The following is a 24,844-nucleotide window of genomic DNA, read 5'->3' as shown; positions in this document are numbered from 1 at the left end:
TAAGAAACTTTGACTGAGGGAGGTTTTTGGTTCAAAACCAGCAATTTAGGGAGGTCTTGGGCCTGGGATACACCCACTTAGGCAGCTTTTGTGCAGAACCAGGTCTTTGGGGAAAAGAAGAGTTTTCCTGAGGTGACTCCCTGTCCCTAAGGCTGGCTGTCAGCCTGCAGCCCGTGTGTGCCCTGTGCCGGGGAGCTGGCCAGGGGGCTGTCAGGGGAGCCGAGAGTTCTGACAGCACCTTCCTGGGGCGCTGGCTGGGACAGGCTGGGGAGGGTTTGAGCTTTGTGTGTGGAGGTCTGTGGTAGACAGGCGGGTCGGCATCGGCCTGTCAGCCCTGCGCAGCCCCAGAGAAGCAGCAAGGCTTTGGTGAGAAACAGGCCTTGGGAGAAAGATCAGAAGCTGCTGAGTTGTGCCAAGGTGTCAGGGAAAAACAACGGACAGCTGCAACACTGAACTGTGGGAACGTGCTGAGCTGTGAGAAGTTACCGCCGCGTGAACAGCGCGTGAACGAGAGGTGATTGGTCTGCACAGCGCGTGTTAGAGTGGTCTGATGGTGATAGGAGAAAAGGTTGATAGCTGTCTAATTGCTGATTTGCTAATTATGAAGTAAGAGCTTTAATGAGAGCATAAGATTGCCCAGTGCAGAGACACCTTCATAGTCGAGCGTCTCTGGTGTGTGGGCTGGTGGATTTATGTGTTGTCTTGTGAACCAGAATGATCACTTCATGTTGTGACTTTAACGTGCCTTCTGACTTAACCTGAACTTATGGTTAAGAGAAGAACAAGCAACCTGTTTTCTGAGGAAGGCTGTGAACTAGAAATGACTTAATGCTCTCCCGCAGAGCAACTGAAGTGCTATTAAAAACTGCCATCATTTCTTTCTGTTACTATGATCTTCAGAGTTCTTTTTTTCCTACTAAAACAGATTATTTTTTTTTTACTGTGTTCAGTGAGAGGGGAAAATAAACCTGAAAACAGGATATGTTTGCAAGTCCTCAAAGCTTGTTCTTAAATCTCTCTCTAAAAAAGTAAACGTTAGACCCAATTTTTTAAGTAGTGCTTAAAAACTTGGCTGTCACTGACTCTTTCTTTGTCCGTACCATATTAAAATGTCATACTCATTATGTGTACTGTTTTGAATGTTTGTTTTTTTTTTTTTTGTACTTGCCTATCTTTGCTCTTGCATGTCAACTTTTTATCTTTGTGCTGCAGAAGGAGTCTTGCAAAAAATGGGGAAGAAAGATAGACGGTGAGTTACGGAGAATCGTGAGGTGTCCCGCAACATAGATATAGTAGGATACTAATTTAATTTAATTTACTATTTTTGTATAAGCAGTGTATTTCACATAGGGAAACTAGTTGTAATTTTAATTTAGCTGAAATAACTTCTTCCACGGAGTAGTGTAGTCTAAAATAACATTTGGTTTTGCTCTGTAGTTATAATTTAATATCTTACTGTTATAGTTATGCTACAGATACGCTCTAAGGGTGGAGGGAATATCTTCTTCAGAAGCCATGAAGTGGCAGTGATGTGCTGAAATCCATGTCTTCTGCTACGCTTTCTGAATTGCCTTATGATTTTTGAATAGACGCTGTTTACAAATAGCTGGTTTAGTTCTTGGCTTTTCACTTCAAATCTTACTAAAAGATGAATTCATTGATGTCTGCTTCATCTATGTTTGTTCTTGTGCCAGCCTTGCCTGGGAGCTTAAGTACTCCTCTGTCCCTAGAGGAACTGATGTTAAAATGATACACAGCAATCATATTTTCTCTGTCTTATTTTTGCTCTGTTAAATTAAGTTCTTGCTGTCCTTTTGAATGACAGGCACTTCACTTTTTAAACATCTTCATAGCCTGCTTTCAGAGTGTTTTATTCAGATCTGAATTCCATTTTTTAATTTATTTTTTTCCTGATGAAACCAGAATTGTCCCTAGTACTTTGTATAGCATCTCTGAAATGCCTGTATGATATTTTTTTTTTTGTCTGCTGGGAATTGCTTTTTCCTGGGTTCTGCCACACTCTTGGATTATTAACCTGTGAATGATCAATACACTTTGGTTTTGTATCTGGAGAAGTATTTAACTATCATGTGTCCTAAGCCCTATTTTAGAGCAGAAATTCTTGTGCTGAAATCTTGGGTGTCAGAATGATGTTCCTATTCTCTCCTCTTATACTTTAATTTAATCTTTTGTGTATATGGAGTGCCTTGAGAATGTTACTATAGAGGCACCAAATATGCCCATGTTAGGTTTTCTGCACATTTGTGACTGATCTTTCTTGTTTCTTTTAATTAGGAAAACCTCAATATTTACTCCCAAGGACAGGAAGAAATCCAAATGGGTGACAAAGAAATAGGTGAGCAGCCAGATGACATTGTAGGTTAGTTCTGTTTTAGATTTTCTTTACTATGCTCTAGCCAAAAGCCTTGTCTTAAACAATTGAGATGACCTGAACTAGCAGGTGTTTTTCACCTGTTGAAACATTCTGTGTTGCTGTTGGCATTACAAGCCATAGTCATGGACTCCAGGGCTGTAGTGTCGTGAGCTCAGAGCAGGTATTCAGAGAAAAACAAAAAATGGGTACTTTTCCAAAATGCTCACACGCTAAAAGGCGCCAGATGGCTGGGACGGGTGGGAACACAAAGAAACGGCCGGTGTTACTCAGAATGAGAAAGACCGATCTTACTACAGCAGGAGCAGGACAGTTTTCCTGGTGTTGAGCAGCACAGCGAGAGCATTTTGCGGAAGTCAGGTGGGCTGCCAGGGGTGTGTGGAAAGCTCCTCCCGAGCGTGAAGATCAGCAGGGGAGGAGGTAGCAGTGTTCCTTTCCATGTTCAGCAGCAGTCAGGGGAAGCTGCTGTCCGGGTCGTTAGTTAGGAGCTGCCATCCTGGTACTCGGTGGAAATACCATGAGGAATAAGGTTAAATGGTAACAGGCCGTCTTGTCTTGATGTTTGAAGTGAGGAGGGGGAACTTTAAGGTTTTGAGGAGAGCGATAGTTGTGATGAAGGCAGTCAGTCCAGTGAGCCTTGCAGGAGTTTTCTGGGTGGAAAAGAAGGGGGTGAGACTGTACTGAAGGACAGAAAAGGATGTGGCAGTAGCTGAGCCGATCAGTGTTCGATTTTGTGGTTGATCTCTGCATGCCTGCCAGAGAGCTCTGAGAGACAGTGGCAGGAGGGGGAGCCCAAATAATGCCCTGCTGGGCTACTGCCAGGCCCATCCCAGGGCCATCAGCCCATCCCAGTCCTCGATGCACGAGCCCGGAGGAGCCCAGGGGGGCACAGTGAGAGGCAGGGACCCAAAGCGAGGAGGAGCAGCTGCCTTGTCTGGGCCCCTCCCAGGGCTGCCCCAGCAGAGGTGTCAGCCCCGGTGGCCAGCTGTGACCCCATCTGGATGAGTCACTGGGAGCAGCTCTCCAAATCACCTTTTGGACTAAGGAGTTACTGTAGCCCAGGGGTGGGACGTACTGTGGGATGCAGGGGAAGAGCGGTGTGCACAGGACTTACGATGGGATCTTTAGGGCAGGAGCCAAAGGTGGGACAGGGGAGGGGTTGAGGTAATTTGGGGAGGAACAAGAGTGGGACAAGAGAGGGGCAAGGGGATAAAAAGGGCTGGTGACACATCCAGAGTTTGCTGGTCAGTGCTGACTGACTGTGCCCCACACCTGACCACCTCTGCGACCATCAGAGCTGGAGTAAGAGATGATTTATGCAACACCCAGTGAGGGCAGGATCTTGTACATGTGACACAGAGTGTGTGAGACTTGACCTCTGCCAATGGAACCTTACAAAAAGGTTCAAGGTAGATATCCAGTGTCAGTGAGCACTGGGGTGATCTTGTTCCTAATCACGGGCAGGCCAGAGAACAGTCTGTGGCCTGTTGTTAGGCCTGTGATTAGATCCGACCTAGCCTGTGGCTCCCATGTGCACACCTGGTGATCAGAGCTCCCTGCAGAGCAGTGAGAGGATACCTGGAGCCCCAGGAGTTGTCCAGTGAGAGGCTGAGCTAAAGAAACCAAGGTAGGGCAAGGCAGGAACAAAAAGAAACATGATCAGGTATGCCAAGGCCATCTGGCTGGAGAGGGAGAAGGACAGCTGCCTCATCGTTTGGAGATGAGGAGTTAGGAGAATGTCAACTCACAGCTTTAGTAAGAGCAGCTTTAACAGAAGGCACGGCAGTCTAGAGGGAGGAACTGTACGGCTTGGTTCAGGGGTGTGGGTCTCCGGCAGCTGGGCAGAAGAGACTCGTCCTGATAAATAGTGTGTGGAGTGGGAAGTAAGAGTGGGGCAATTAATTTGTGATCAAAGTGCAAACTCTGGAATTTTAATTTAGGAAAAACCTAAAATACAATTTTATAAGGAAAAGCATGCCAGGATGGAGCGGGGAAAAAGTTTCCGTGTTGGTGTAAAGAAGATGAGTGGAGCGAGGGGAAGGACTAGAGGACCAGAAAACCAGAGACATTCACGCCTTTGAGAGGAGTGTTGGAGTACCAGTGACTGGGGATGGTAGTGATACCAAAATATTTTTTCAGTTTTCCACGTGCTGTCTGTGTATCTCGTGTAACCTTGCACTCAGAAAGCAGCACAACCTTTTGGGAAGAAACAAAAAACAGTCGTTCTTTCCAAGGCATGACATTCACTGAACCGTGGCGAGCAGGTGGGTGAACAGAGCATGTCCATTCCTCACCTGGCGCACAGCTGTGAAGGTGAGAGGGTGTTGTTAAGAACCTGCTAGACAATTATACTCTGCTTTTTTGCACTCTTGCCATCTTTCATGAAAAAACTTCAAGTTACTTTACAGAAGCCGGTGGCATAAACCGTCTGTGTTTGACATTATTTTCTGCTTGGGGCAGTTCAAACCATTGTGCATTGCCCGTTGTTGCTCATGTCATCTGTGGCAGAGGCAGGCCTGGGAGCTGGATTACCGTGCTTCGTCTTACCGCTGTAGAGTATTAAAAACATTTCCTTGAACCGCTTTCTCAAAAGAACAAGAACTGACTTTCTGAAATAGTGGTTTTCATAGGAGCTGCATCGTAGGTGAGCGAGATGATGGAATTGTGGGTACTGACGCTGATGAGAAGTCCCCCAGCGATGGGAGCGAGGGCAGAACAAGATCTGTATGTTTGCTGCTCTGTGCTTCCTGATTTCTGGGATGTGTCCTGCATGAATTGGTCTTAAGGCTTTGCAGGTTTTCAGATCTATTGTGTCCTTAACAGTAACGTAATAGTAAAGCCTATAGGCATCTGTGTAGTGCATTTTGAATCTAATTTGCAACAGTACTTCCAACCCGTTTAATGTTCTGTCACTGCACAGTAGTTCCATCGGAAGGCGGCGAGGCGGCAGGTGGTGGTGAAGACACTCGCTGTGTTACTCTTTCCGACAGAGGAGAACTGTTGAGCGCTGTCAAGCTCCAGTGGCCGGTACGTCACATGCACAGTTTCTCTTCAAGCTAACTTCTTGCAGAGGAGTGAGATTTTTTGGAATGAAAATATACACACACACTCAACTTCTATTTACATTTCTTACCTTCACTCTGCAAGTAAATGTTATGAAATGCATGGATCCTGTGCACGTTATCTTTCTTTGCCCTTTGGCACACTTACTGTTGATTTTTGTTCAAAAAATGACCTGTGCTTTACAGAGGTTTATTCAGAAAGAAAAGCATTGTAAGAGAAAATGTTATAAATAGAGGAAATGACTGAGGTTTTGTTACATAACAAATGCTCTAGAAAAACTCTTTTAAGGACAATCTAACAGATGAGTTTCAGCCTGATGTCTTTCAGACATGTGTGTCTTCTGGCACGTCTATCCCAAAGTCCTCAGCAAGTACCAGCAGTGGGGGGCAGCCTTTAGAATGTAATGTCAGTAAATTATAATTTATAAATAGATTTCAGCCACACTGAAATAAGTATCCCCTCGGGCTGTAACTTTTTGAAGGTAAAATCTTTGCAAGGTGTCAGTGTGTTTTGGGGGGTTCTTCCATCACACGGGTCAAGGTCAGTTGATGGTCTCCCCGTGCAGAATAACTGTTTCTTGCATTCGTACTGGCATGGGTATTTGTAAGTGCAAAGAGTTGTTAAAATAATTAATGGCTTAATGTCTGGAGTGACCATTTTCCTTTATTGACTCACGGATATTAAATGTAAACCCATTTGAAGGAATATTGATTTAGGAAGTTTATGGTCATTTGTTTATGGTTTTCTGCATTCACTTGCCATCGTTATAAAAGCAAAAACCTTCTAGCTGCACCCTAAGTTAGAAAGTGCCTTTCTCTTTCTCCTTCATTCAAACCAGGTGTCTTCCACTCAACTTCGGGAAAGACGAGTTAAAGGGAATTCGCAAGAATCAAATGAACATTGGAGCAAGTCTGTCTGATGGTGCTCCAGTGCAGACAGATTGTTTGGTGAGTATTTTTAGTTCATTGTCTCAGCGAGGTGTTTCCAGGGTTTATAAAAGCTTTCAGTAACGTGCTGCCTTACAGCTACCTCGGTTTACGGTTTTCTCTCGAGCAATTTGAGAATTGCCCAGAACGTTCCCTTTGTGCTGACGTGTGGTTCCTGATGGAACCTCACTGAGGGCGCAGCTTTCTTTAACATGCAAAAATGTGTTGTGTTGACTTTCTCTTTAGGTCCGATGTGATGGTGTGGGTGGTCTTTCTGACCACATCGCATCTTTAAAAGAGATGGTCATTTTTCCGTTGCTGTACCCAGAAGTCTTTGAGAGATTGAAAGTCCAACCACCAAGGTAACAGATGTTGTTTGAAACTATAATTCACTTGTTTCCTGGAGAATATTTGACTGAGGTATCGATCCATTTCCATGCTTCAAAATTTTCAGCGGCGTTGATGGGGATTTTTAGCAGTAGCAAAAAGTAATTTCTTAAAGACGGATAGAATCCAGAATGTGGGTTCAAAGATTGAGTGTGTGGTGAGAATACACTTTAAAGGTGTCTTGCCTATAAAAGGTGGGGTTGTGTTGTTTTTAATTTGAGTTCTATGTACAAGTCAACTTGATTAGTTTGTAAGCAGGAAGGAATTACCTACTGGCAGTCACCTGTCGTTTGTTGCTTGGAAGTCCACTTGTCTCTCCCACTGACTCTTTTTCTCCAAGTGCTCAAGTAGACATTTTACAATCGATAGGACTTGCAACTAGAACCTTGCAGTGGGTGTTTGTGCTTGGGCTAAAATAAGAATGTGTCCACTTCTTAGCTGAATTAGTTCTGCGTTATGAGATGAAATTATTAGAGATTTAATTGTTAGCTTTATATATTCTTGGTCATGAAAACTCGACCATGGATGTTGAAATATGACTTTAAATTCTTTGCTTTCAGTAACTTAAAATATTACGAATCATGAAAATAAAATCTTTCAGTGCTTTACTTCTTTATTCATTGGCATTCTCTTTGAAAGAGCAGTGTATTGCGGTTTTTAGATGAAGAGTATGTTTATCTGGAAATGCAGAATACCCTCCCGGCTTTAGACTTCCTCCTCATTTATCATCAGCAATGGATGGTCTGGGGGACCAAATCCGGTAACTCAAAGCTTTTTGAAGGAGAATGAAATGCTTCACTGTCAAATCTTGCTTCTTGTGAAAACAAGCATGAATACGCAGTGCGTCACTGAAACATGAACTGGTGATTCATGTTAGAGCCCAGTCTCATCCTTCACTGAAGTTTGTTCTTGTTTGGCCTCCCCGTGCTGTAACCACCCTGTTGGTTTGTCAGCAGTTTTGGAAGTGTCCTCCTGGGACACTGTGATCTTTTCTCAAGGTTTTGTACATCTGTGTTATCCTCTTTGTTCATGTTGTTTGCTGCCTTGTTGAATTGTGTAGGAACACAGAACTTCCACCCGTTTTGTCTTTTCTCACACTTGAGCTGTTCCTGCTGTTGCAGAGATGAAGTCTTTTGTTTAGGGAGAGAAGAGCTGTGTGTTTTAAGGTGGGGGTTGTAATGGGTTTTTTTCTTACTTAATTTTTTTTGTTGTTGTTGTTGCAGAGGCTGTCTATTCTGTGGTCCACCAGGGACGGGAAAGACACTGATGTCTCGTGCACTGGCTAAAGAATGTAGCTAGGGTGACAGGAGAGTAGCCTTTTTTATGAGAAAAGGTGCTGACTGCCTGAGCAAATGGGTGGGGGAATCCGAACAAGAGCTTCGTTTATTATCTGATCAGGTAAGGTTGAAATGTGCCATGTGTTCTGTCCGAGTTGGCACTGTAATTTTCTGTGGTCAGTATTTTTAAGAACAGTTCACTCCTTTTCGTGTTTTGTCAGCTCCTTCCACTGAAATGGGATTGCCAGTGTTTCCTTTTTCAGTGGGTTTTTTTAGGGGCTTGAAATCTTGAGGTGTACTGGGAAAGATTAATAAACAAGAAAACCTTGCAAAGCAAACCCCCACCCTCCGCCACCAAAAAAAAAAAAAAAAAACCCAAAAAACAACACACACAAAAACCCCCCAAAAAACAGCCACAAAAAGTGTTTCAAGAGGCAAGAGATATGGTGGCTTTAGATCAGAGGGAAGGAGATGCAGGCTAAAAGCACGGTCATTTAAATTCATAATGGCAGCTTGCTGCCAGAACCTGTAGTTGAATTAAGTCCCGGCTCTGTTCTCAGGGGCTGCCAAAGAGCTGTAAAAATGCCTGGTGTGATTTGTGTCCTGCCAGCCGGTCTCGGGGGTTGACAGAGGCTGCTGTCTTCTGTTACTCGTGCCTCTTCATTCGCTCAACTAGTAGAGATCCCTGATGCTGGTCTGAAAAAGCTAGTTGCAGTGACTTTCCAACCATAACATTTTTCATGCATTTTCCCTTTCAAATAGTGCTGGTTTAGTTCTGTCAATATTCCTGTGTTTTCATTCCAGGCCCACCAGATGCGACCTTCGTTTATTTTCTTTGATGAGATAGATGGTCTCACTCCTGTGCGGTCCAGTAAGCAAGACCAAATTTATAGGTAGCCCATTTTTTGTACCTACATAGAAGCTGCTTGATCTTTGTGAAAAGACCACAACCTATTTAACTTTGTGACACATTCATTTATCCTGAAAACTAGTAATTCCGTGCTACTAAATTTCCAATGATTTTTAAACAAGAATTGAAAACAATTCGCTAAGCTTGAGATCAGCACAAGACTTGTGTTACCTTGTCTGGTTTTTTCTATCTTCAAATGAGCCACTAATCTGTTAAAAAATCAATTAAAAGCTTGTCCTTTCTGAGTGATCATTGGAGAAGGTCATGTAGAACGTAACAAAATTTTGGGCTGACCCAGTGCTGAGGGGTATGGTGGAGTTGGGAACTGTCAGTGTGAGGTTAATGGTTGGACTTAGTGACCTTCAAGGTCTTTTCCAACCAAGATGATGCTGTGATTCTGTGAAAATTTACTAAACCAGTGAATGAAAATGATATTTTCCTGTTAGCTCTATTGTTTCAACACTTCTGGCACTCATGGATGGCTTGGTCAGCAGAGGAGAGGTTGTGGTGATCGGAGCCACCAACAGGCTGGATGCCGTAGATCCTGCTTTGCGAAGACCCGGACGCTTTGATCGAGAGCTCCTCTTCAGCCTGCCAAATTGAGAGGTAAGAACTTAAACTCAGTCTTAACGCTAATGTGACAGAGTCCATCTTTATAACAAAACCACGTAACGATGCAGCATCACAGAGCTGTGAAAGTCAAAACCAGTGTTGTACAACTGGGACAGAAGGGGGATATCTGGAGAGACTGTGCTGTGCTGTGAGGGCAGGTCTGGTACTGAATATATATGATTAACGTGACTTCACCAAAGCTCTAGAGTTAGTTTTGGTTCAGTGTGACCAGCCAAGAAAATGGGATGCTTCTAGTCAAATATTTAAAAAGATTGAATGCATGAATTAGCTATAAATTACTGCTCTCTCATCTTGGAAATGAAAGAAATGTTTCCAGGCCCAGCATCCAGCCCCAGCTCAGGCTCTCCTGGCTGTGCCCCAGCTGCCCTGCTGCAACACACCCTGTCCCTCTGCACATCCGAACTGCAGGCGAGGCAAGCTGGGAACAGGACGGAGGGGCGGTGCTTCAGGGAAACAGTCCTCCAGCCAAGGCAGAGAGCGGCCGCCCGCCTTTGGTCTGTCCGCGAGTAGGCAACCAAGGCTCAGGACCCTTTATTTCCAGAATTATTGCTGGCTTGTTGAACAAAAGCTCAATTTCAAATATCCTACCACTATTTCTTATGTTTGAAAAATGCTAAAGACCTGTTTCTGGAGGATTAGCGATATGTTAATCTCTCTGTAGAAAGAATTAAGTCTGTACACTCACGGGATGTCTATACAAACTACTGAAAGGAAGAATTCAACAAGGGGAAGAGCCTTAGGCTAAATTTTAAAAGATATTTAAATGCCATAACTAGTGTTCCTTGATGATTGTTAGTGGATCACAGAAGATAATAAAAGACAGCTGAAGTTCAATTTAAATGGCAGAGAAATGGAAAATTCTGTTGGCCTGGAATTCATTGATTTGATAATAACCTGAGACCCGTTGGAAGTAAGACCTGAGATGGCAACAGATAAACCAGTCTAATCTCTGGAAGAGCCTCTGAGAAATACACTCTCTGACAGATGAATCAGGGCTTTGGGACAAGCTGTGGTAGACAATGTGGAAGTTGCAGCACCCTCATGAGGGGGAAGGTGAGCACAGCACCAGGAGGAGGAGGAGGAAGCATCACAGGTGGCGACGACAGCAATGCCAGCCACACTGCGTGTAAGGAGAGACTGAGTCTTCTCATGCAGTTTTCATCGTTTTATTTTCCTTCTTTCATGATGAGGCTACTAACAAGTGCCTCCAAGTCCCCTTGGGGGCTGGCATGCACCCCAGCTGCTGGCCTGGCCCTGGTTTCGCCGGCTTCTGGCCACCCTAGCGGCGGCGGCGGCGTGGCCGCTTGCGGGCTGAAGAGTCCTGGGAGCAGCTGGCCTTCCTCTTGGGGCATCGCCGGGGTCCCCCGGGTGAGCAGTCCGTACCCTGGCCAGCAGCGGAGGGACATGTCACCGCCTGCCCCAGCTCTTCACGGGGCTCCTCCTGCGCTCTGGGGTCGGGGGCAGGAGTGTCCCCCGGGGCGGCGGCAGGGCCAGGGGTGGCCGTGGGGCTGTGCTCCTGCTCCTCGGCAGCCTGGGAGTACCGGGGCTCCAGCTGCTGCATGGAGCGCTCCCTGCACCGCTCTGCCACCAGGGCGACCAGCTGGCGCACACACGTCACCGTCCGGTGCTCCAGGAGGGGCTGCAGCTGCCGCACCAAGGCCTCCTCGTCTGGCCCGTAGTAGCACAGATGTGTGATGATGTCGGCCTGTGCAAAATCCACCATCCACCAGTACTCCCTGTACATCTCCAGGAGCTGCTGCCTCAGCCAGGGCATCAGGGGCTCCAGGATCTCCCTGCAGTCCCGGAAAAAGCGCGCCCAGACACGGGGTGGAAAGCCACCCACGGGCACTGGGTCCACAGCCCGCTGCTCATCCTGGTGGCTGGCAACCGATGGACGGGAGGGGCGCTGCTGGAAAGTCATCTCCAGACAATCTTCCTCTGCCCGCACAGAGTAGACGATGGACTGGACAGTCTGCCTGCAAAGGGGGCACGACGCTTTCCTCTTGGCCCACCGCACAATGCAGCCCAGGCAGAACTGGTGCAGACAGGGGGTCACATAAGCGGCGCCATCTCGGGTCTCGCCGCAGATGGGGCAGCTCCACTTGCTCTCTTCAGCCATATTGGCTTGTTGCGGCAGGCTGGGGAGAGCTGAGGATGAGGAGCTGCTCCCTCTCGTTGGCGTCACACGCTGCAAAATGAAGACAGGCCCCGGTCACTCACTGTCCCGGCGAGGGGAGGAAGAAATGCCCAGGCCCCTGGCGAAGGACACCCTCCAGCTCGCCGAGCGCCTTTGCCCGCCTCAGGGGGACACTCCCCCGCACAGCTCACCTCCGCTGCCACGAGTGCGCCCGTCAGTGCCCGGCTGCCTGACCCAGGCAGGGCCGGGGAAACACAGGGGATGGCTCCGGGACAGGCACCAACAGCTGCCTCCGGCAGCCCCCAAAGCACCACCCAGCACCCGGATCAGCCTCGCTCAACCCTCCAGACCTCGCAGACACGCTCGGCAGGAGTCCAGGCACGAGCCAGACTGGGCCGGGCTCTGCCGGCCCCCAAATATAAGCAGTGAGGGACGTGACGTCACAATCCATCGCTTGCTGACGTCACAGACCACCGCACGGTGATGTGACAGTGGGCCTCCTGTCTCCATGGCACTTGCCCGTGTCGGGGCCTGGCTGGCACTGGCGCTTGTGCAGATGGAAAATGTAATCGTTCCCCTATTCCTTGGACGTAGAAGCAAGCTGCTCTTCTATGGCTTGTACCTGTTCCATTGCAAGCACAAGTGGTCTAGAGAAGACATAGCTGAAGCGCGGCAGATGAGAAGAAGCCGTCAGTAATCCATGTGAGGAAGCTCGAAAGCAGAGGCACAGTTTGCACAGAAAATGCCCTGGTTATGGCCGAAACACAGTTCTCACTGTCAGAGATTTGTGGAGAGTTGCTCGTGACAGGGAACTGACGCCCAAAAAGGGTTTCTCTGCATTCCTTTCCCTCGTCATCACATACAGCTTAAGTTAAATTTAAACGGCAGCACAATGGAAAGTTCTGTTTGCCTGGAATTCCTCCATTTGATAAGCTGAGAGCCACGTTGGAAGTAAGACTTGAGATGGCGGTAGCTGGAATAGTAAAATCTCCTGAAAAACCTGTGAGAAATTGACGAGTCGGGGCTTCAGGGGAAGCTGTGATGGACAATGTGGGATTTTCAAAGCTCTTTGTAAGAGGGTTTAGCACCAAGTATAGAAGAATATTTTTTTAAAAAAAATGGTGGATTTGAAAAGGATTATTGGATCTGCAAAGTTATGCCAAGCTTTGAGAAACAGTTAAAGCCTGGCTTTAACACCCTGCTTTGTGCATTTCCAAACTCTGGCCCGTGGATCACCCCACCCACCTCCAGCTCGCGGAGGGAGAGATCCTGGTGCTCCTTTTTGGGGTAACACTGGCTGTGAAACCAGTGCTGGCACCTGTGAGATCTGAAACCTTGCCACGGTACCACATTCAATAAACAGATTAAAGTCTTTGTTTTACCAGGCAGCAACGTTTCAGCTTACCATTTCCCCCACACCTCAAATTAACCCCCTCCAGAATTTGCTCTGCTTTCCTGCATTTTCTGCGTTGGTCACGATTTGCTCCTGTCCCAGACCAGGCAGAAAGCCCCAGCAGAGACACAGTCCCGGTGTTGTGAGCTAACGGCATGCCAGCCGGGCCAGGAACATTTAGCTAACAGATTTCCCCGAACGGCCCGAGCCTCCGCTCCCTTCCTCCCCACGCGCTGCCCTCTGACCCATGCTCGCTGCTGCCGCGTCTCCCACACGTGGCACTTGCCTCACCTCAGCCACCTACGGCCGATTCGGCTTTCCCGTGTGGGCTAAAACACAGCACGCAGAGTAATGAGCTGAAGGACAGCACAAGTGTGTGCACCTGGAGTCATGTGCCACAGCAGCTCTGAGCTGATATGCCAGCAGATGTCACAGCCTCCCCTAAAATTCTTGGTCATCCCCAGGATTTTCCTCCAACTTCTCCTTCCTTTAGCTTCCAATTTCTTTGCTCTTAGAAAAACACTTTGTGCAGCATAACCAGAGCTCCTGACTGGTTTTTCCTGTATTCACTCTATATCCTGATACAGGAGATCAACCCTGACTTCTGAGCTCTCCTCCCCTTCGTGAAGACCCACGGTAAGAACGTCGCTGTCTGAACAGGGAAAAGTGCTCCACAAGGACACATCATTTGCAATGCTGTGAAAGAGTTGGGTTCAGTCAGAGCATTTGTGAGCGCCAAAGGACACTGCAGTATAGAACATTTCTCTCCTAGGGAACTTTTGGACTAAGAAACAGCAATTTTGGGAGCTTTGGGACTCAAAACCAGCTTTTTAGGGAGCTCTTGGCCTGAGAAACACCCACTTAGGCAGCTTTTGGGCCTCCAAAATAACCTTTTAGGGACCTTTTGTGCTCAGAAATACCAGTTCAGGGAGATTTGGGGCTCAGAAAGACCCATTTAGAGAGATTTTGGGCTCAAAAGCAGCAAATTCATGAGATTTGGGGCTGAAAAACACTCACCTGGGGAGCTTTTGCACCAAGACACAGCAATTTAGGGAGCTCTGGGGCTCCAAAATCACATAATCACAGAATCGTCTAGGTAGGAAAATACCTTGAAGATCATCTAGTCCAACCATTAACCTTAACATTGACAGTTCTCAAATATACCATATCCCTAAGCGCTATGTCAACCCGACTCTTAAATACCTCCAGTGATGGGGACTCCACCACCTCCCCGGGCAGCACATTCCAACGCCTAACCACCCGTTCTGTAAAGAAATGCTTCCTAATATCCAGTCTAAACCTTCCCTGGCACAACTTGAGGCCATTACCTCTTGTCTTATCGCTTATTACTTGGTTAAAGAGACTCATCCCCAGCTCTCTGAAACCTCCTTTCAGGGAGTTGTAGAGGGCCTTGAGGTCTCCCCTCAGTCTCCTTTTCTCCAGACTAAACCCCCCCAGTTCCCTCAGCCGCTCCCCATCAGACCTGTGCTCCAGACCCTGCACCAGCTTCGTTGCCCTTCTCTGGACACGCTCGAGTCATTCAATGTCCTTTTTGGAGTAAGGGGCCCAAAACTGAACACAGTCATCAAGGTGCAGCCTCACCAGTGCTGAGTACAGGGGTAAGATCCCTTCCCTGTCCCTGCTGGCCACGCTATTTCTGACACAGGCCAGGATGCCATTGGCCTTCTTGGCCACCTGGGCACACTGCTGGCTCCTGTTCAGCCGGCTGTCAATCAACACCCCCAGGTCCCTCTCTGACTGGCAGCTCTCCAGCCACTCCTCCCCAAGCCTGTAGCGCTGCTGGGGGTTGTTGTGGCCCAAGTGCAGCACCCGGCATTTGGCCTTATTAAAGCTCCTCCAGTTGGCCTCAGCCCATCGCTCCAGCCTGTCCAGGTCTCTCTGCAGAGCCTCCCTACCCTCGAGCAGATCAACACTCCCACCCAACTTGGTGTCATCTGCAAACTTACTGAGGGTGCACTCGATCCCCTCATCTAGATCATCAATAAAGATGTTAAACAGGAGTGGCCCCAAAACTGAGCCCTGGGGGACACCACTCGTGACCAGCCGCCAACTGGATTTAACTCCGTTCACCACAACTCTTTGGGCCCGGCCATCCAGCCAGTTTTTTACCCAGCAAAGCGTGCGATCATCCAAGCCTCGAGCAGCCAGTTTCACCAGGAGAATGCTGTGGGAAATGGTGTCAAAGGCCTTACTGAAGTCAAGGTAAACTACATCCACAGCCTTTCCCTCATCCAATAAGCAGGTCACCCTGTCGTAGAAGCAGATCAGGTTTGTCAATCAGGACCTGCCTTTCCTAAACCCATGCTGACTGGGCCTGATCATCTGGTTGTCCTGTATGTGTTGTATGATGGTACTCAGGATGAGCTGCTCCATCAGCTTCCCGGACACTGACGTCAAGCTGACAGGCCTGTAATTTTCTGGATCATCCCTCCAACCCTTCTTATAGATGGGCGTCACATTGGGGACCGGGACCTCCCCGGTCAGCCAGGACTGCTGGTAAATGATGGAAAGCAGCTTGGCGAGCACCCCAGCCAGCTCCTTCAGCACCCTCGGGTGTATCCCATCTGGTCCCACAGACTTGTGTGTGTCCATGTGATGCAGCAGGTCACTGACTGTCTCCTGGATTGTGGGGGAGGTCGTTCTCCCAGTCTCTGTCCTCTGGCTGAGGAGGCTGGATTCCCTCAATACAACTAGTCTTGTTATTAAAGACTGAGGCAAAGAAGGCATTAAGGACTTCAGCCTTCTCCTCATCACTTGTTACCATGCTTCCTCCTGCATCTAGCAGGGGATGGAGACTCTGCCTGGTCTTTCTTTTGCTACTGACATAGAAACATTTCTTGTTATCCTTGATTGCTGAAGCCAGGGTAAATTCCAGCTGGGCTTTAGACCTCCTGATTTCTGCCCTCCATAGCCTCACAGCCTCTTTGTAATCACTGTGAGTGGCTAGTCCCTTCTTCCAAAGGCTGTAAACTTTCCTTTTCTCCCTGAGTTCCAGCCAAAGCTCCCTGTTCAGCCAGGGTGGTCTTCTCTGTTGCCGGCTTCTCTTACAGCAGCTGGGGACTGCCTGTTCCTGAGCCATTAACACTTCCTTCTTAAAGAGTGCCCAGCCTTCCTGGACCCCTATACCGTTCAGGACCATCTCCCAAGGGATCCTTTCAAGCAGGTGCCTAAACAAGACAAAGTCAGCCCTTTGGAAGTCCAGGATGTCAGTTCTGCTTAGCCCTCTCCTGGCCTCTCTAAGAATAGAGAACCCAGGATGATGATGAACCAGGCCCATCACGAGAACAGGAGGAGGCAGAGCCAGTGATAGTCACCCAATCCTTGTCCTTGAGTGAGTTGCGATACATAAGAAAAGATTTCAGCCCCCATCCAGGTGAGCAACTTGTTACCTAGCTGTGCTGGTGCTGGGGTAGCGGGGCCAGTGGCATGGAACTAGAGGGCAGGGAGGCGAGGCAGCTGGGATCCCTGTCTAGGGAAGGGGGCATCGTCAAAGCCATTGGAAAGTGTTATAAGTAGATTGCTCAAATTGATGTGAGTCAGAGCCAATCAAAATTTCAATTGTTTACTTAGCAAGCGGCAACAAGCAAAACAGCGCTGGGCGGCCGGGGAGTCCTTGCTCCACCAACGGCGCGCGCTCACTTCCCGAGGGTCCGTCTTTTTTATATCCTCTGCCTTCCGGTATCGGGTCTCTCTGAGAGGTGTACCCTGCGTCTGCACGCTTTGCAGCTAGGGGGTCGCTCCATCCGGGTCTTCCTCGCGTCACCAATTCCTCGTATTTCCTGCTTTCCTGAGAGTGGCTCACAAAGCTTTTGTTTATATCTTACAGAGTACAGACACTTCCCCTTTGTCCTTCTTCCCTTTGTCTTTCTCCCCTTTGTCCTTCTTCTCCCTCTTTTCAATCTTTTGTACAATAGGAGTCCTTGCTTCAGCATTTCAACTTAGATAAGCACTTGCAGTCAGTTAGTCGTTACACAATGTAATAGTTAAGACTAAGCTTAGGCCTACATAGTTTATGGAATAACATGTCACGAGCTCCCAGTATCTTTAATGGAATTTGATGAACAAACAGTTTACTGTCTATCACAGAAAGGAGACACAAAATCTCAGTCTCTGGAGGTGACTTCTGTCAATTGTTAGGGAGAGGTATCCCTTCAAGGACGACTTCACATGTCAACCAAGTAAGTGGACCACTATGGAAAGAGGCATTCGATACTTGAGGGAGCTAGCTGTGTGGGAGGCAGTTTACAATGACCCAGATAATGCACGGCTACCCACAGATCCAGATGAAGTCTGATGCACCCGGCCCATGTGGAGGACTTTTGTACAGAGCACACCGTCATCATATGCCAGTGCATTAGCACTAATGGACTGGACAGACGAAGAGGGACCAACAGTGAATGAACTGGCTCGTTGACTGTGACAATATGAAGAAAGTGTCTCTTCCCTCACCATCACAGCTGTGAACAAGCTATCTCAAGATGTCCAGCAACTTAAAGAGAACATGTCCTACTCCCCACCTGCACGGACCAGAATCTCGGCTATTAGGAGCAATCATTTCTCTACTCAAGAGAACCGGTACACACCACGGGGGAAGCTGTGGCATTGCCTGCATGACTATGGAGAAGACATGAAGAAATAGGATGGAAAACCTACCTACCTCCTAGAAAAGCAGGTATGTGAGCTGGAAGGAAGAACAAGTACAGAACGTCGTCCTTTCAGGAGAAATGCTCCTCCGGTTTCCAGTAATCAAGATGAGGCTGAAACCCGTGCACACCACACTAACCCATTTGTCATTAGCAAGTATTATGATCAACATTAGAGGGGCCCTGCCTCCATCCAGGAGGAGGACAGGGACAACCGAGTTTACTGGACTGTGTGGATTCGATGGCCTGGCACATCTGACCCCCAGCAGTATAAGGCTCTGGTGGACACTGGTGCGCAATGCACCCTAATGCCATCAAATTTTAAAGGAGCAGAACCCGTTTGTATTTCAGGAGTGACAGGGGGGTCTCAACAGCTGACTGTATTGGAGGCCGAGGTGAGCGTAAGTGGAAAAGAGTGGGAAAAACACCCCATTGTGACTGGCCCAGACGCTCCATGTATTCTTGCCATAGATTATCTCAGAAGAGGGTATTTTAAGGACCCAAAAGGGTATCGGTGGGCTTTTGGTATAGCTACCTTGGAAACAGAAGGAATTAAACAGCTGTCTGTGTTACCTGGTCTATCAGAGGATTTTTCTGTTGTGGGATTGCTGAGGGTTGAAGAACAACAGGTGCCAACTGCCACTACAACCGTGCACCGACGGCAATATCGCACCAGTCGAGACTCTGTAATCCCTATCCATAAACTGATTCGTTAGCTAGAGAGCCAAGGAGTCATCAGTAAGACGTGCTCCCCTTTTAACAGCCCCATATGGCCAGTGCGAAAGTCTAATGGAGAGTGGAGATTGACAGTGGACTATCGTGGCCTGAATGAAGTCACGGCACCGCTGAGTGCTGCTGTGCCAGACATGTTGGAATTGCAATATGAACTAGAGTCGAAGGTGGCTAAGTGGTGTGCCACGACTGATATTGCCAAGGCATTTTCTCCATCCCTCTGGCAGCAGAATGCAGGCCACAGTTTGCTTTTACCTGGAGGGGTGTCCAATACACCTGGAATCGACTGCCCCAGGGGTGGAAACACAGCCCCACCATTGGCCATGGACTGATCCAGACTGCACTGGAACAGGGTGAAGCCCCAGAACATTTACAGTATATTGATGACATCATTATATGGGGTAATACAGCAGAAGAAGTTTTTGAGAAAGGGGAGAAAATAATCCAAATCCTTCTGAGAGCCGGTTTTGCCGTAAAGTATAGTAAAGTCAAGGGACCTGCACAAGAGATCCAGTTTTTAGGAGTAAAATGGCAAGATGGACGTCGTCAGATTCCAATGGAGGTGATTAATAAAATAACAGCTATGTCCCCACCAACTAACAGAAAGGAAGCGCAAGCTTTCTTGGGTGTTGTGGGTTTCTGGAGACTGCACATTCCAAATTACAGTCAGATTGTCAGCCCTCTCTATCAAGTGACTCGGAAAAAGAATGATTTTGTATGGGGCCCAGAGCAGTGACAGGCTTTTGAGGAAATTAAGCAGGAAATAGTTCATGCTGGGCCAGTTTGGACAGGGCAAGGTGTTAAAAATGTGCTCTACACTGCAGCTGGGAAGAATGGCCCTACCTGGAGTCTCTGGCAGAGAGCACCAGGGGAGACTCGGGGTTGAAGCCTGGGGTTCTGGAGTTGGGGATACAGAGGATCCGAGGGCCGCTATACTCCAACTGAAAAGGAGATACTGGCAGCATATGAAGGGGTCCGAGCTGCTTCAGAGGTGATCGGGACTGAAGCACAGCTCCTCCTGGCTCCCCGACTGCCAGTGCTGGGCTGGATGTTCAAAGGGAGGGTCCCCTCTACACACCATGCAACTGATGTCACGTGGAGTAAATGGGTCGCATTAATCACACAATGGGCTCGAATAGGGAGCCCCAGCCATCCAGGAATATTGGAAGTGATCACAGATTGGCCAGAAGGCAAAGATTTTGGAATGGCACCAGAGGAAGAGGTAGCACGTGCTGAAGAGGCCCCACCACATACTAAACTACTGGATAAGGAGAAGCCATGTGCCCTGTTTACTGACGGGTCCTGTCGCATTGTGGGAAACATCGAAGGTGGAAAGCAGCTGTATGGAGCCTGGGTTGCTGAAGCTGCTGAAGGAGAAGGTGAATCGAGTCAGTTTGCAGAGGTGAAAGCCATCCATCTGGCCTTGGCCATCACCGAGCAAGAAAGGTGGCCAGTGCTCTGTCTCTGCACTGACTCATGGATGGTGGCAAATGCACTGTGGGGGTGGTTACAGCAGTGGAGACGGAGCCACTGGCAGCGCAGAGGCAAACCCAAGTGGGCTGCTGAATGATGGCGAGAGCTTGCTGCTGGGGTAGAGAACCTGGCTGTGAAAGTACCTCGTGTAGATGCTCACGTACCCAAGAGCCGGGCCACTGAAGAACATCAGAACAACCAATAGGTGGATTAAGATTAAGGTGGCTCGAGTGGATCTGGACTGGCAGCATAAGGGTGAACAATTTCTGGCTCGCTGGGCCCATGACTCCTCAGGCCATCAGGGAAGAGATGGAACATATAGATGGGCTTGTGACCCAGGGGTGGACTTAACCATGGATGTTATTGCACAGGTGATCCATGAATGTGAGACATGTGCTGTGATCAAGCAACCAAACGGTTAAAGCCCCTTTGGCACAGGGGACGATGGTTAAAATATAAATATGGGGAGGCCTGGCAGATTGATTATATCACACTCCCACAAACTCGTCATGGCAAACACTATGTGCTTACAATGGTGGAAGCAGCCACAGGTTGGTTGGAAACTCATGCCGTGCCCCATGCTACTGCCCGGAACACCATTTTAGGTCTTGAGAAGCAAGTCCTGTGGTGACATGGCACGCCAGAAAGGATTGAGTCAGATAATGGGACACATTTCCAAAACAACCTCATAGACGCCTGGGCCAAAGAACATGGCACTGAGGGGGTGTATCACATCCCCAATCCCACACCAGCCTCTGGGAAAATTGAGCGGTACAATGGGTTGCTAAAAACTACACTGAGAGCAATGGGGGGTGGAATTTTCAAACACTGGGATGTGCATTTAGCAAAAGCCACCTGGTTAGTCAATCCCAGAGGATCTGCCAAGCAGGCTGGCCCTGCTCAGTCAAACCTCCTACGTACCGTGGATGGGGATAAAGTCCCTGCAGTCTGCATTAAAAATATGCTGGGGCAGACAGTCTGAGTTATTCCTGCCTCGCGTAAAGGTAAACCCATGCATGGGATTACTTTTGCCCAAGAACCTGGGTGCACTTGGTGGCTGATGCAGAAGGATGGAGAGGTCCGATGTGTGCCTCAGGGAGGTTTGATTTTAGGTGAGAACAGCCAATGAACCGGACTGTCAAATAACCCTGTTATTGCAATTGGTGCCTTGCAACATCCCCGTGCCACATCCAAAGCCTCCTGCTCCACCGACTGAGCCAACTCCGCCTCATTCCTCCAGCCTTATAGACTGTCATGAGAGACGGAACCCGAAGTTATGGACTAAATGAACTCAGCAGACATTGTGGAGGGATGTCCCATAGACTAAGGGAATGAGATCTGTGAGACCTGGGAAAAAAAGGGGGTGGTGATTTCTTAAGATGTATTTGGAAACCTGAGCATGATGTCAATGGTATGGAATAAGGGGTGGAGACTGTCCTGGTCTCGACCAGGATGGAGTTAACTTTCATTGGAGTATTTTACACCATGTGATGTCATACCCAGAGATACAGGGGGGCGGGCTCTCGCTCGGGTTTGGGCTCGCGCCGTTTGCTCGTCGGGTCATGTTGCTGTGGGGGCGGTCACTGCACTTGGTAAACCACTGCTGCATTTTACCTGTTTCTTTTTTGACTCATTATTGTTACTGTTGTTCTCTTGTTATATTTAGTAAATTCTTTCTTTTTATTCAACTTATGGATTCTCTTCTTTTTGTCCCTCCCCTATTTCACCAGAGGGGGCGGGGCGGGGGGAGGTGAACAGCCGGCCACATGGCGTCTGGCTGCCGGCTGAGTTCAAACCTCCACACTCTGACTTCTGAGGCTATATATGTCTGTCACACTGCAGACATTTCATACACTATGGTTTCCCTCTACCTCCTTCCACGCTTACAGTGGTGCTGCTTTGAATAGAATTTTTCTACTAACAGGTATTCCATATTACGAGCTTGCAACTCTGGTAGCCACAGACGATCATTTTCATGCACACATTGTGGTTGCTTCACTTAAAATAGTGTAACGTCATTGGAACTTACTCTCCCTATTTATCTTAACCCACTCTCCTCAAGTTTTTACACTTTTTTGAGCAGTCCTACTCACTGTTGTCTGCTCTTCCACTTGGAATCAGCATGGAGAAGCCATGCAGTTGCATATTGGTTCTAAGTTCAAAGTCACAATTTTTTCCTGTTTGCTCTGTTAATACAAAGAGTTTTCACAGGCCCAGTGCTGGTGTGAGCTACTCACACTTCACTCCTCTTTCAGCTGGTAGCTTTAGGAGGAGCAGTGGTGGTGACCAGAGACAGTGGGACTGGAGAGGCCCTGCAGTGAGTTCAGATGTGCAGCTCCATGACCTCCCTTCTGATGCAGAGAAGGATCTCAAACCGTATGTTTGCATTATGTGTGATATAAATGCATTTTCTCATGTTCCTCTTCATACTAGTGTTGGCAGAACAAATCTCGCAAAGTTAAAAGTTGTAATAGCTGGTAGGGCGAGAGTGTAACAGAGTTCTGTCAAATTACTTGACTCAATCAAGGATGTTTTTTGGGGCAAGCTGATAGCTTAGCACTTGAGGTGCATGATAATTTGTTTTTATATCTGTTCATTTGATGCTGTACCATTAACACTGGCGTTATCACCACACAACGGCCTCTGATTTAAGTATTTTTGATACGTGTCCTTCAGGAGCAATCAGGAGGTACAGGAGCAATCTCTGCTCCAGCCGTAAACGCTGTTCCCTGATGAGATGAACCCTTCCACCTTGTTCTAGCAGCACTTCCAACGCCCAACAAGTGTCTCTAGTGCAGCTGTTGGGTTTGTCTTTTTACAGTGTGATGTGACAAGGCCGGCTGACAGCAGTGGTCTTCAGCCCACCATAGAGTCTTGGGTATGTTATTTCTGCTGGTAGGAAATCTGATGGCAAATAGCCATATTATAATAATAACATGCAAAACCAAAACAAACAAAAAAACCCACCGAAAAACTCAGTATTTTTATTGTCTGTGGAACCACAAGCACATTAGCAGCCTGTACCTTATGACTCAAAACACGTTATGAATGCAGAGATGAAAGTCCCGTTAGAAAGCACAGGTGGGTTCTGGGTGTGTAGACACGCCATTCAAAGCTGGCTGACTGCTGCTCCTGCATCTTTGGAGGGATCGCATGGTCTCTGCTCACTGACAGAACTGGCCTCTGGATCTCCCGCGAGACACTACACTCCCTGTGTAGTGATTCAGCGCTGGAGCATGGGAAGAAGCGATCATTAAGTGGGTCATGTGAAGAAAACGTGATGAAGATTGCTCCCTGACATCCCTCTGAGATTTGCTGGGCACTGATTTACATCACTGTAAGGACAAATACACCGACATTCGTCGTGCTGGCCGATGGCTTTACTGGCTGTAACTGTGTTAGAGCACTCTTACAGCCCTGCTTCCGTGGTGTGTATTGTTGTACAGATACCGCTGATTATGTTCAAAAGAAAACAAAAGTCTAATGCATCAAAGCAGAGCTCTGTTCAAGTGTCTAATGTCTTTTTTCCCTCCCCCTGCCTCCCCTCCTCTTCAGCTTGTCCAGAGGATACAAACGCTGTTGCAGTTGCTCTCCAGTCTTCAGGCAAACCACTATTTACTATCCAAGAGGTTTGTTAGGCATTAAATGTAATGAAATTTATGCAGGTGTGGAGATGAGCTGCCTTGAAAATATCCCCTAAAGCTAGAGTGAAGTGCCCAATTTAAGACCTGAGACTCCAGGAAACAAACTCTGTGTCTGGTATTTTGAAGGAAGTGTTAGATCTCTTGTCTTAACTAATTGTTTCCTTTTTCCGGCTGTCCTGGGTCAGCTGGGATAGGATTAAGTTTCCCCAGCAGTGGGGGGAAGCTCTAGCCGGGTTATTCCATACCGTGCTGACGTCACGTCCTGGCGCCCAAGCGCGGGAGCGCGGGGGAGTCGGTGAACGCGTGTGTTGTGCCATCTCTCTGCTCTCACTGCTGTATCAGTAGATATCTTGCTCTGTTCATTGTTATTACTGTTACTGTTGTTGTTTGTTGTGTTGCTGTTGCACTGCTGTATTAAACCTCTCCTTATCTCAGCCCTGGCGTTTGTATTTCACTCCCTTTGTGGGGGAGGGGCTCGGACCCCGGCAGGGACTAAACGACCACACCAGCTCACTTAAATGGAATTCTTCTGCTGCTTTGAGCTCTGTCTGCTCCCCATGCCCACTTCCTTTTAAAGTTGTTCTTGATATACATGTGTGTGTATGTATTAGTTGTTTTTACTGTAACTTTGTAATCAGCGATATTTTGACTGATTGGATTCAGAGTAATAATTCTAGGTGCAAGAAATGTTAATTTTGCCATAGGGAAGCATAACTTCTTTGCTCAGCCATCTTCAGAATCGTGTCGGTCCCGATGGGCGGTACAAGCTGGAAGTTAGATCTGCTCCTGAAGGCAGAAGTCTCTGTGATTAATCTGGTAGATGCTGTTGTCTCTTGTTCAGCTGCGCGTGTTTGCTGAACCCATGGGTTTCATGCTGAATTTCTTATCTCCCCTCCAGGCAGTGATATCTCAGCAGGACAGCTGCATCGAGATGCAACGAGCCACCATGATAGACCGGGAGAAGCAACACCGGCTGCAGCCTACCCGAGGCAATCTGCTGCTAGAGCAGGAGAAACAGCGGAACTGCGAAAAACAGAGAGAACTGGTGAATGTGCAGAAACTGCAGAGGCAGCTGGAGCTGGAGCAGCAGCGCCTGGAACAGGAGAGGAGTCGGCAGCAGAGGGCATTTGAAAGCACAGAAGCTCAGCTGCAGGAGACTCGGCAGCTGAGAGAGAAGTTGAATCAGGGGAGGGAAGAGCTCGAGAGGCAGCGA

The 24,844-nt window shown here is 48.0% G+C and overlaps 1 protein-coding gene across 1 annotated transcript; it reads left to right on the top strand.

Moving 5' to 3' along the window:
- Positions 1 to 4,671: 4,671 nt before the first annotated feature.
- LOC141936032 (ATPase family AAA domain-containing protein 2-like) lies at positions 4,672 to 24,606 on the top strand. Its single transcript, XM_074852762.1, is given in 8 exon segments — positions 4,672 to 4,705; positions 5,783 to 5,855; positions 6,294 to 6,402; positions 6,628 to 6,743; positions 7,992 to 8,166; positions 8,850 to 8,938; positions 9,402 to 9,561; positions 24,530 to 24,606. Coding segments are annotated over 7 exon segments (753 nt in total). The 3' UTR covers positions 9,559 to 9,561; positions 24,530 to 24,606.
- Positions 24,607 to 24,844: the final 238 nt, after the last annotated feature.

This window comes from Strix uralensis, chromosome 31 (genome assembly GCF_047716275.1).
Source record: "Strix uralensis isolate ZFMK-TIS-50842 chromosome 31, bStrUra1, whole genome shotgun sequence".
NCBI classification, from domain to species: Eukaryota; Metazoa; Chordata; class Aves; order Strigiformes; family Strigidae; genus Strix; species Strix uralensis.
This window is presented reverse-complemented; position numbering and strand designations above follow the sequence as displayed.